Genomic DNA, 12730 nt, shown 5'->3' on the forward strand with positions numbered 1-12730 from the left:
GGGGCATGCGGAGAACTCCGTGGATACTAATCTTGGACATCTGGGAGTTATGGCGCTAAATTACTCCCTAGGCGCCGATTCTGTCTCAACTGGGTGTGTTTTGCGAACTGGATACCCGGAACAGTTAAACGTTGCGGGTGCGGGATTTTAATCAAGCTTAGTTGCGTTGCTTAGGGTCTTGTCGACCTATCAAATCCCCCATTATCTGCCCCAGCCACGTTAGAAGCCACAGCCCTACTGAACACAAAGAAAAAAGATGCGCTTTGTACGGCGCTGATGCCGATCCTTGCTCTCCTGATACTTTTAATAGAGTCCTTGGAGGCGGTGTTTCGTACATAGCCCATGTTCCACTATGGGTTTCCGCCCCCAATGAAGTGACGTGCGCAGCGGGAAAGAATCCATGTGCTGGTCCAAATTGTAGCATAAAAGAAGCTGATTACCCTTCTTTTTTTCATATCAATTCATTCAGACTCGAAGGATTTCCTCAACAACCTTATCCACTTACCTTAATCTTTAATCTCCACTATGGGTGTGCCTGAGAACAACGAAGACAGCAAGGACCAGCATGCTGGCGCCAACTCAACATACTATGCTGAGGCACCCCCCCGCATACAACCAGCCCCAGGGCCAGGGAGATGAGAGAGGTCTAGGATCTACTCTCATTGGTGGTGCTGGTGGTGCCTATGTAGGCCATCAGATGGGTGGTGGTGCACTGGCGACTGCCGGCGGTGCAGTCATTGGAGCTATTGGTGCGAACGCTGTCACACATGGAGTGTAAGTTGAGACCGACAATAACTTGGCCTACAAGACAGGAACTGACAGTTATATTCGCAGTCAACACCACTATCAGAACCAGGCGCAACAGCAGCAGCAACAACAACAACAACAATACCAACAACAGTACCCACCCCAGGGATATCCTCCTCAAGGATATCCCCAGCAGGGTTACCCCCCCTCAGGGCTATCCTCAGGGTTATCCTCCTCAGGGCTACCCTCCACAAGGATACCCACCTCAAGGCTACCCACAAGGCCCTTACCAGCAACCGATGACTGGTACCACAACAACCACCACAACTACTACCACAACCGATGATGGTTCTAGTGGCGGCGGCGGTCTCCTTGGCCTAGGACGAGGACGCGGTAGCTGTTGTAATAACGGTGGTGGTCTCCTGGGTCTGGGAGGACGTCGTGAGGGAGGCGGAATTCTTGGCCGTGGTCCCCTTGGTTTCTTGGCCGATCGCAGAGACTACTTTGATCGTCGCAGAGACCGTGACTAAGTGGGTGTATCTGTTTTGGAGTCACTGGATGATCTTGACTTTGTTTCGATATTCCTGGGAAGAATCATGGATTTCAAGTTCTTTTAGCGGCGCTTTTATCTTTATGATTACTTGCATGAGTCCCTTGGGTTTTTGATATATTGGAGTTCGGGCTGCGGTTTGAGAATCATTTTTTTTGTTTATACGGGTATCAATATTTTCAAGATCATTCAAATGTTGATCATGATATTATTTTTGAATGATAATACGAGTATGGAAATAATATATCACGTTGGAATTTTCATTCTTAAGTATTAGAATATTCGGGATTGAACCCATCTATTAGTATTGGTATTGATATTTACAACTGGCCTCAAGATCGGTATATCACGACTTAGACCATGACTAATTTACAACTTCGAATCCATGAATTCGACCCGATTCAAATGGTTGAAGAAATTTGGATCAACTCAAGTGCTCTTGGGGGCGTCTCCAGCTGATGACCCGAAAATCCCATCCAGATCAGAATCCTCCTCCACAGCAAAGGCCACCTGTGGTAGACTCTTAGGACTGTCCCAATCAAAATTCCACCTCTTCATGGCATCATTCCAATGAATTCTGGGTATAAGTGCAGAGATACGCCTCCACTGGCGTTGCATGAACCTCGTAGTAATATTGTGCGGACGACCATTTACATATGGCCGAAAGGTGTTCTCTTTTTGAGGACCATCTGTCAAGAAGTCCAACACGATATCGTTCTTAGAGGCAGGAGGCTGTACCGGCCTTTGCCTCCGAGGCTTCCATGGTATAGTCCCCGCAATTAGACCCTGCATAATTTCAAGATCTCGTTCTGGTAACGGTGGTAGGACGCTATACAGTGTTTCGTAATACCAGTCATGCCGGATATTGAACCGACGAGATCGAGATAAAGGTCGACCCCAGATATTCTTCTCGGGAATCACTGGCTCACTGGACTTTATCTGGGGTCGGACACGGGATGCGGTGAAAACCCCGTGGTTCATCTGAGACTTGATTAGGGCCGTAATGATCTCTGGGGCTACCCAGCCATCTTCAAACTCAGGCACGCTGTTGACCAAATCTCTGAGTGCTTCGGTGTTTTCTGGGACTTTGGGAGTCAAGAGCTGGTCGACTAACTCGTGTCTTCTTTTGCCAATCCGGCCGTAAGACATGAGCATGACTCGGTCTAATGCTCGTGGATAGCCTTCATTGGCCCTTCGTAACAAAGTGAGACCCTGCTTAGCTGCTCGAGTCAACTTGACTTCGGGTACTTTTGATTTGAATGCTCGGCGATATCGATCCACAACATAGCTACGCATATATGTTCGAGCAATAGGATCTGGAAGATAGGCACATTCTTGTAAAGTAGCACGAAGTAAATGCTGCCATTGTGGAGCTTCAGGGCTCAGAGAAAATAAAGATATTCGAGGTTTTGGTGGCATGATCTATTCGTTCTTCTCATCCCAGAAAGGTTTAAGTTTCTCAAAACGGTGAAGACGCGAAAACCTTGGCGTGGTCACGGGATTGACGCGACCTTCACTTTCACTTCCCCAACCCCGCGACTTGATCACTGCCTTGCATTGCACTTTTTTGATCTGCGATTCTAATTCTGACACATTCTTTGTGTATTTGCATTCAAAGATCCCGTTATCTGTTTTGCATGGTTCTTGCCTTGATCCCGCTGTGCTTTCCCGGATAGCGGGTGCTAAAGCCACACGCGCGCCTCTCCTTTTTGATTTCGCGTTCCGGTAATTCTCCACCTATTTTCCTTACCCTGGTCTTTTTTTACATTTACTGACCCTGGCCTGAAGACCTCATAGGCTAGGAAATTTCTTTTTCCAAAGTAGGCTGAGGTCATTGCATGGACTAGGAGCACTTTGCACAATTTCTCTTTCTCCTTCCCTCACGCGCGACGACGTCTCCAACTCCGAGTCCTCCGATATCTTTCAATATGTCCAACGGTGCACGAGGTAGCTTTGGAGGCTACGATCAGTCTCATGATTATGGCTCTACGATGTCTTACCAGGAGGAATACAAGCCACAGATTTATCGAGTTCGTCCTTTCGTGGCAATCCTCGCCATACGCTCTTTTTACTCACAACTTTGAAACAGGCCGTTTATTCCAATATTTCGGTATATGAGATGGAAGTCAATGGGGTCGCCATTATGAAACGTCGCCACGATTCATGGTTGAACGCAACCCAGATCCTGAAAGTCGCCGGTGTTGTCAAGGCTCGCCGAACAAAAACATTGGAGAAAGAGATTGCAGCTGGTGAACATGAAAAAGTACAGGGTGGATATGGTAAATATCAAGGTACATGGGTAAACTACCAGAGAGGTCTGGATTTATGTCGAGAATACAATGTAGAGGAGTTGCTACGACCGCTGCTTGAGTATGATACGAGCCCCGATGGGCCTGGTGGTCCCACACAAGGACTGGTGGATACACCGACTAAGGAGCAAGCAATGGCTGCTCAGCGCAAACGATTGTACAGTGGCGCTGAGAACCGAAGCTCATCCCAGCCACAGCAGGGCACTTTCTTCCAAAATATCTCACGCACAGCCGCAACTGCAGTGAACGCTATTAGCAAAGCTCGGTTCGATTCCCCGAGTTCAAACAGCAGACGCCCCAGTGTCATCCGCAAACCATCACACCAAATGAGCAGTCAGGAATCATCACAAATGGCTTTCAGTCAACAGAGCATGTACAATATGTCAGACAGTGGCTTTAGCAGTCTACAGAATCGCTACTTGGCACATGATGACAATGACGACCTCGCCGAACCACCTCGCAAGCGTGTTCGCTCTTCTTCACATCATGGTCCATCGATTGGACTACCCCGAGAGCCATCTAATCTATCTATGCATGAACCTACTCCCACCGAACCAAACGACTCCTTCTACCAAGACATGGATCTCCCACCACCACCACCCATGGATGACGGTCAAAAACGTGGTGTCGAAGCTCTGGGTCCAGCCACCACTCCAGGAAATTTCCAAAAAATGAAGTTGATAATGACTTTGTTCCTTGACAAGCGCATCAAAGACTTCAGCAATCACCCCGCTCTCTTACAGTTGTCAGGTGCAGATCTCGAGATCCCACTTGATGAATACCGGAACAACGCTCTCCACTGGGGAGCTATGCTGGCACGCATGCCTCTGATTCAGGCACTGGTTGCAAAGGGAGTTAACGTTGCGCGGGTCAATGGTGCTGGTGAGACTGCGTTGCAAAAGTCAGTGGGGACGAGAAATAACCTCGACTACCGAAGCTTCTCGCGATTGCTCCAAGTCCTTGCCCCAACTATTGATATGGTCGACTACAGTGGTCGTACAATTCTGCATCATATTGCGGTCATGGCAGCGACAGGTGGCGGAGGACATGTCTCTGCAAAGCACTACCTGGAATGTCTGCTGGAATTTATTGTTCGACACGGCGGAATCACGTCCAATGCCAATGGTGACCAGGCGCAAAATGGATCCCAAGGCAACGATGTTATCTCTCTCGGCCGCTTCATCTCAGAGATCGTCAACCTGCGCGACGACCAGGGTGATACCGCCCTGAACCTTGCAGGCCGAGCACGCTCAGTCCTTGTTCCACAACTGCTGGAGGTTGGAGCCGATCCTCATATTCCGAACCACACTGGTCTTCGACCCGCTGATTACGGCGTTGGAGTTGATATGGCTGATGGGAATGCCCAGTCGCAGGGAGCCGAAGGTCGGGGTGATACCTTTATTGACCAGCTGGCAAAATCGAAGAAGGAGATTCTTGATGGTATATGCCCTTTCCCTGTTCCCTCGTCCCTGTCATTTTTTCTTCTTTCTTTTTACTAATCTTTCCTCCAGCGACGGTGTCCCAAATTAGTGCAATGGTAGAAGAAGCCCTGGGAGGGATCGACCGAGAGTTATCCTCGAACTTGACCCAAAAACAAGAAAAATTTAATCACTGGCATGGCAAGATCCGGGAGTCCGCAAAGGCTCGTCAGATCGAGCAAAAGGAGTTTGATGAATTGAGACGGAAAAGCACCGAACGAGTAGAACTGGAGCGACGAATTAAGAATCTGGAACGTTCCTCTGACAGCTTGGTGGCGACTTTGAAGGCCACACCCGACGTGGACTCCTCTCACGTCACTTTCGTTGGTGATGCAGATCAGGATTCGGGCGTGGACGTTGGATCATTCGATGCTCTATTCCCAGATACCTTCGACCCATCAACCGGGTTCTCCGAAAAAGCAAGTTCAACTTCTGGCCTCATTAAATTCTCCGGATGTGCTCAAGACTCGTCTTAAGCTCTATCATGAGTTCCTTTCTGGCGTTACGGAGGAGGTGGATAAACTTAAGGCCAATAATGCAATTCTCGGCGAGAATTATCGCCGCATGGTTATGTCCTGTACAGGCTGGACAGCTGAGCAAGTGGATGAAGCAGCCGAAGGATTAACGGAATGTGTTAAGGAACTGAATGAAAACCCGGTCTCGCACGAAGAGGCTATTGAGATCCTGATGCGGGATCGTGGACAGGACTGGTAGTTTCACCATGAGTCTTGGTTTATCTGTGTTTCAGTTTCGGTTTGAATGGCGTTGATACAATACCCGGGTGGCCAGCGATTTGAGATTTTCGTATCTACGATAATGTTTCAATAAATGATCTTCAAGTTATCACCATTTCTGGTCAACTTTGGAAGTGTTCCAAGAGCCGCTCCATATATTTCGCACGTGCGTTTAGTACTAGTAGACATCCAGGTTGCTACCTGCTGTGACCAGATCATATTATGAACAACATCCGGCCTTGGACTCGGAGGGCTCCATTAATCACAGACAGCTCCCAACCTTGGAAGGGTAAGTGACACCACTAGTAGTAGTAGGAGAAACAGAATCTTGACGGATAACCATGCGCGAATGTGGACTCTAGGCCCTTTAAACGGATCCATACTACCCCTCCTCTCAATCAGTTTTGAATTTGTTTCACCTCGCACTGCCACTGGCAGTGGTATCCGAGCCGTAGTGTGAAACCCGTGCTTGAACTTGGATGTCGCAAGCCTTGAGACTCACTGGCACTGGCATCCGCGCAACCTGCCCAGGTGGTATGCTGGTTCCCGAAATATACAACCAACCATAGCCCGCATACATCGCCCTAGGTCTTGGACCCCAAGACATGGCTGAACTGATCTCCAGGAAACCAGACCACTGGCATGGCCCCTTCTCTAAAATCCATTCAGACCTGAACTGATAGGTCTGTCGATCTAGGGTGATGTAGGCGGGCTATGTGCAGGAGTATGGGCCCGAGCGACTGGACAAGGGGGCGCAACGTTAACAAACGGAAAGGGGTTCGCCGATGTTTATTCGACAGGGTACTTCGTCTATGATGCTTAGCGATATTCGATTGGTGGGTATGAGAAAGGACGCAGCCCAGATCTCAGGGGTAGATTAAACAAGCCACAGAGCACGGAGTACAACGAGCAAACGGGAGAAAACAAAGTACGAGGTGATTGAACTCATCATCTCCCTAGGGAACAGCCCCGTAGTACATCTTACGTGTATCTACAAGCACCCCAGATTCAACCCCCACCGAACAAAGGGGTGGGTACTATTTGGCCCCTCCTTCCCCAGGTCCGAGTTATCCAGGGTTAAACAAAGAAAGGAAGGGGGCCATAAGATAAGGCGGCCCCATACAATAAGCACCTGGGGCAGATAAAAGTGTCATCCATGCCGGCCCCAAATCCAACTATAGAAGTATAAGTACATGTCCTTGAGGAGTGTTCCCGGTCTCGTCGTGTATACTACAGTTCTATCAGGCTTCCAAGGTTATACCCGGGCTGTGAGTGGCGGCGAAAAGGAGACACCGCGCCACAAGCCTTGTAGTCTGTGTTTAGGAAAAGAAAAGTGAGAATAACAAGTACAAAATTTCCTGGATTTTTACTGGATACTATTCTAAATCAAATTTGCTTTGCTTTGCCTCGCTTCAAAGAAAACTTTTCGTGCCCCAGTCGCGGAAAAGCGCCGGGAGAATCGGGAGGCCAAAGAGCCAAGGCAAAGAAAAAGAAAGAATCTGAAGCACGAATCAGGTCCAGAAGTAGATAATCGGGATTGAACTATGGAAATGAAAAAAAAGAAAGTTTTAACTGAAGTTCAAGGCCGGTTTCTGGTCCAACTAAAGCAGTAAGGGCCGAATCATGGCGATTGATCCACTGGCCGAGTGGCCCGATTGGGGTTCGCCACCCGGGTGGTTTCGCGGGGGATAGGGATAGGGATGTTCATACGGGTTATGCCGAGATATTACAGTCAAATTCATTTGCCTTGGTGGATATTAAGGAATGTAATTCAGTACAAAGTGCGGAGTACAAGGAGAACTTGAAGAGGGGTATAGAATTGTGATAGTCCCTGATAAGCGATAAGGTGAAGCGGTGAGAGAAAAAGCGGTGATGATGGTTTCAATATGGAGTATATACTGTGGCGTGGCACCTATTGATACCAACATTTAAATGGATCTTCATTATGTTAGGCACTGGCACGTAACTTGAAGTAGATGCCGGTGCCAAACTTGAAGATGTACTATGTCCCATTTGCTCTCTTCCATGAAGGCGGGAGAATCTTTTTACCCCTGAAAAATTTGACAAGGTTGGGCTCATAGTAATGTCGATCCAAGCCGTAGATCCGAGTCCGCATACTCCGATAGAGGCATAAGATAAAATATTGAATATGTATAAAAATAATATTAGAATTTAATTAATAGTTATGTCACTGCCAGTGTAAATGTTCCAGTTCTCTTCTCAATGCTGACGATACCCTCCATGAGGTCACAGTGGTATGCCTAAGCCATGTGGTACAGTTGCAGGGCTGAGCCACTGTGTAAGATTCCAGAACATCTTAGATAACGGGGACCGGAGTAGGCGAAAAAAATAAGTTTAAAAATTAATACGATTTTGTATTATTATTTATTATTTATTATCTATTGCTTCTCGAAAACTCTCGACCACGAAACGAATCTTGGAGAGTCGGAAGTATGTACATGGGTTAAGGAAAGAGCCACGCCACCGGGTCATAAAAGTGGCAACCACGAAAAAAAAAAATTCAAGACCCATCTAAGTACCTTATACTAAGGAGCTATAGAGATTGCTCTGCATACCAGGGGCACTGAATTAATTAGAATATTAATGTTTCAAGCCCCGGATCTCCAAGAGTGGATTAGACTGGTACTGCAGGTGCAGCGTACGACATGGCCCTCGAGCCTCTGATAGCCGCGAAAAAAAAAATTAAAATTAAAATTCCAAAAAGGTAAAAATAGAAAGAAAAAAAACCTTCATTGACTATACTAGTATGTAGATTTAGATCAAGGGAATATCAATTATATACTTAGGTAGTTAATATCGACCTTATGTACTTCGTACTTGATAGAGGTTATCATTCAAGGTGAGTGACACCCCTCTTTCCTTTTTGGGAGTTTTTATGAATTTTTCAATTTTTCGAATCGGGAAACTGACCAATTAAATAAGAGGGATTCGGACACAAGCAGGGTGCTGACCAATCAAGCAGTGAATGTGAAGTTGGCTAAACTCCATCCGGCCTTAGCCAGGACCCACTCATATTCACTGCAAAATTTTTTTTTCTTCGAAATTCATTTGGGCGGCGAGGGCCACATAAATAATCTCGCCCCCCTTCACATCCGCCCCTCCTTCTTACCCATCTTTCCCGTTTTTTCTTTTGAGGTCTGTCCTCTCTTTTTTTCGTTTTTCTTTTTCTTTCTGCATAGACAGACAGAAAAGCCTTCGCTCATCTCTGAACAGAGCGTTGCTGTGTCCTGAACAGCAGACACAGGCCGGATCATCGTGATACCCTTAGAAAAAAAAGCTTTCTTTCCGTTTTTAATCCTTTTCCTCAAAAAACCGCCAAGATTCCTCCCAACATGCCTGCCGTTAACGTCTCTTCCGTTCCTGCCTCTTCTGGCAAGGAGATCGACCAGTCGGTCGCTGTCCTTGAGGACCTCATCAAGAACCTCAACATCTCCACCAGCGCCGACGAGGTTAACGCTGCCGCCAGCAACCTGGCTACCCTCTTCAGCGGTCCCATCCCTGAGCAGACTCTGCCCGCCAAGGCTGCCGAGACCTTCAAGAAGCAGCTCGCCAACAAGAAGGATGCTATTGCCCGTGAGCGTGCCCTTGAGGGTATCCGGGCTATTGCCTCCCACTCCACCATTGCCCCCGGTGTTGAGCCTCACCTTGCTGAGCTCCTTTCTTCCGTTCTCGCTGCTGTTGGTGACAAGATGAAGCCCGTCCAGGAGGCTGCCCAGAGCACTGCTGCTGCCATTGTCCAGGCCATCAACGGTAACGCCGTCAAGGCCGTTGTCCCCGCCATCATGGAGTCCATCTCCAACGCCCAGAAGTGGCAAGAGAAGATGTGTGCTCTGACCTGCTTGGAGCTGCTCATTGCTTCTTCCCCCGCTCAGCTCTCCTACCAGGTCCCCCGCCTGATCCCCGTTGTCTCTGAGGCCATGTGGGACACCAAGGCTGATATCAAGAAGGCCGCCTACACCACCATGGAGAAGGTCTGCGGCCTGATCGTTAACAAGGATATTGAGCGTTTCATTCCCGAGCTCATCAAGTGTATCGCTAAGCCCGAGAACGTCGCTGAGACCGTTCACTTGCTCGGTGCTACCACTTTCGTTTCCGATGTTACCGGCCCCACCCTCGCTATCATGGTTCCTCTGCTTGACCGTGGTCTTGTTGAGCGTGAGACCGCTATCAAGCGTAAGTCCGCTGTCATTGTCGACAACATGTGTAAGCTGGTCGAGGACCCCCAGATTGTTGCTCCTTTCTTGCCTAAGATGTTGCCCGCTCTGAACAAGAACTACGACATTCTTGCCGACCCTGAGGCCCGTGAGAAGACTCGCCAGGCCCTCGACACCCTCACCCGTGTTGGTGAGATCAAGGATGGCAAGATCCCCGAGATCTCCACCGCTGGTGACATCTCCACCGTCTCTGAGATCCTCAAGGACATCCTCAAGGAGAACTTCGAGTCCTGCATCGCCAGCTCCGAGACCATCATCAACTACGTTGCTGCCATCGCTGGTCAGCTCGTCGACGAGAAGGACGCTGACTCCACCACCTGGACCCAGAACGCCCTTCCTTACATTGTCGCCATCGTTGGTGAGGAGGCTGCTAAGCCCATTGCTGATCAGCTCCGCAAGCGTGCCTCCCCTGACGCCGCTGCCGCCGATGAGGTCCCCTCCGACGAGGAGGAGGGTGTTGATCTTTGCAACTGCACTTTCTCCCTGGCTTACGGTGCCAAGATTCTGCTGAACCAGACCCACCTGCGTCTCAAGCGTGGTCAGCGTTACGGTCTCCTGGGCCCCAACGGTTCCGGTAAGACCACCCTCATGCGTGCCATCAACAACGAGCAGCTCGAGGGTTTCCCCAAGAAGGACGAGGTCAAGACTGTCTACGTCGAGCACGACCTGGATGCTGCCGACACTGAGCAGACTGTCATTGGCTGGACCGTGAAGAAGCTGATTGAGGTTGGTCTCAACCCCGTCGAGTCTGAGGTTAAGGACAAACTGGTCAACGAGTTCGGCTTCCAGCCCGAGCAGCTCGATGGTCTCATCACTGCCCTTTCCGGTGGTTGGAAGATGAAGCTCGCTCTGTGCCGTGCCGTCTTCGAGAGCCCCGATATTCTTCTGCTCGATGAGCCCACCAACCACTTGGACGTCAAGAACGTTGAGTGGCTCGAGAACTACCTCAAGAGCTCTCCTTGCACATCCATCATGGTTTCCCACGACTCCCGCTTCTTGGACCACGTTATCCAGCACGTTATCCACTACGAGCGCTTCAAGCTTAAGCGTTACCGCGGTACCCTGAGCGACTTCGTCAAGCGTGTCCCCTCTGCTCGCTCCTACTACGAGCTGGGTGCCTCCGACATGGAGTTCAAGTTCCCCGAGCCCGGTTTCCTTGAGGGTGTCAAGACCAAGTCTAAGGCTATCATCCGTGTTTCCAACATGACCTTCCAGTACCCCAACACTCCCCGCCCCCAGATCGCCGACATTACCTTCCAGGTCTCCCTGGGTTCCCGTATTGCCGTCATCGGTCCTAACGGTGCCGGAAAGTCCACCCTGGTCAACGTCCTGACTGGTGAGCTGATCCCCACCGCCGGTGATGTCTACCAGCACGAGAACATCCGTATTGCCTACATTAAGCAGCACGCTTTCGCTCACATCGATAACCACCTGAACTCCACTCCCTCCGAGTACATTCAGTGGCGTTTCCAGACTGGTGAGGACCGTGAGACCATGGACCGTGCCAACAAGATCGTCACCGAGGAGGACGAGAAGGCCATGGACAAGATCTACAAGGTCGAGGGTACTCTGCGTCGTGTCATCGGTATCCACTCTCGTCGTAAGTTCAAGAACACCTACGAGTACGAGATCTCTTGGTCTCTGGGTGACAACATCGGCATGAAGTCCGAGAAGTGGACTCCTCTCATGTCCGCCGACAACACCTGGTTGCCCCGTTCCGAGATCATGGAGTCTCACTCCAAGCAGGTCGCCGAGGTTGATCAGAAGGAGGCCCTTGCCTCCGGTCAGTTCCGTCCCCTGGTCCGTAAGGAGATCGAGCAGCACTGCGCCAACTTCGGTCTGGACAACGAGCTGGTTTCTCACTCTCGCATGCGTGGTCTGTCCGGTGGTCAGCGTGTCAAGGTCGTCCTTGCTGCTTGCTCTTGGCAGCGTCCCCACGTCATCGTCCTGGATGAGCCTACTAACTACCTGGACCGTGACTCTCTTGGTGCTCTTTCCAAGGCTCTGAAGTCCTTCGAGGGTGGTGTTATTATCATTACCCACTCCCGTGAGTTCACTGAGAACCTTACCGAGGAAGTCTGGGCCGTCAACAACGGTCTCATGCAGCCTTCCGGCCACAACTGGGTTCAGGGTCAGGGTTCCGGTCCCCGTCTGGACGCCAAGGGTGACGACGAGGAGGACAAGTTCGACGCCATGGGTAACAAGATTGTCGTCGAGAAGAAGAAGAAGCTCACTGGTGAGTTTACTATCCCTAACAATATTCCCTCTGACAATTACATGATTGCTAACATACATTACAGGATCTGAGCTGCGTAAGAAGAAGAAGGAGCGTGCTGCCCGCCGCAAGCGTGGTGAGGAGGTCTTCTCTGACGAGGATGACATCTAAGTTATTCACGTCTAAGACGGGCTACCTGTTCGGCCACCTGTCTTTTTTATGGAGTTTATGACTTTTTTTTTATGAATTTCATAGTTGTTGCTGAGGACAAAAATAAATTTCCTGCTGTTCTATCTTTTCCCTTCAGACCTGTAGACCATACCTTCACCTTCCTATACCTAGTAGTAATGTTTCATTATTAAAAATTTGAACACAACCCTAGAACATTACCACCCATGGAGATTGCCAGTGCCTCCAGGCTGTGGTAGTACTGTATTTCTAGATGCTCAGGACGATGCCCAG

The 12730-nt window shown here is 49.5% G+C and overlaps 4 protein-coding genes across 4 annotated transcripts; 3 read left to right on the forward strand and 1 right to left on the reverse strand.

The window, feature by feature from the left end:
• Nucleotides 1-565: 565 nt before the first annotated feature.
• Nucleotides 566-1277, forward strand: N7483_001502 (putative glutamine-serine rich protein MS8; the record flags this gene model as incomplete). Its single annotated transcript, XM_057084939.1, has 2 exons — nucleotides 566-774; nucleotides 902-1277. 2 exons carry the CDS (start codon nucleotides 566-568, stop codon nucleotides 1275-1277), a joined length of 585 nt encoding a protein of 194 aa, XP_056951088.1.
• Nucleotides 1278-1726: 449 nt separating this feature from the next.
• N7483_001503 (uncharacterized protein) lies at nucleotides 1727-2716 on the reverse strand (the record flags this gene model as incomplete). The annotated part of the gene is made up of 1 exon (XM_057084940.1): nucleotides 1727-2716. The coding sequence occupies one exon, from the start codon at nucleotides 2714-2716 to the stop codon at nucleotides 1727-1729; it is 990 nt and encodes a 329-aa protein (XP_056951089.1).
• A 509-nt stretch (nucleotides 2717-3225) lies between these two features.
• On the forward strand, nucleotides 3226-5560 carry N7483_001504 (putative APSES transcription factor (MbpA); the record flags this gene model as incomplete). Its single annotated transcript, XM_057084941.1, has 3 exons — nucleotides 3226-3327; nucleotides 3387-5046; nucleotides 5118-5560. The coding sequence occupies 3 exons, from the start codon at nucleotides 3226-3228 to the stop codon at nucleotides 5558-5560; spliced, it is 2205 nt and encodes a 734-aa protein (XP_056951090.1).
• A 3611-nt stretch (nucleotides 5561-9171) lies between these two features.
• On the forward strand, nucleotides 9172-12448 carry N7483_001505 (putative translation elongation factor eEF-3; the record flags this gene model as incomplete). Its single annotated transcript, XM_057084942.1, has 2 exons — nucleotides 9172-12289; nucleotides 12354-12448. The coding sequence occupies 2 exons, from the start codon at nucleotides 9172-9174 to the stop codon at nucleotides 12437-12439; spliced, it is 3204 nt and encodes a 1067-aa protein (XP_056951091.1). The 3' UTR covers nucleotides 12440-12448.
• Nucleotides 12449-12730: the final 282 nt, after the last annotated feature.

Source organism: Penicillium malachiteum (assembly GCF_028827825.1).
Source record: "Penicillium malachiteum strain IBT 17515 chromosome Unknown utg000001l:1.0-8184562.0:1.0-8186909.0, whole genome shotgun sequence".
Taxonomy (NCBI): Eukaryota; Fungi; Ascomycota; class Eurotiomycetes; order Eurotiales; family Aspergillaceae; genus Penicillium; species Penicillium malachiteum.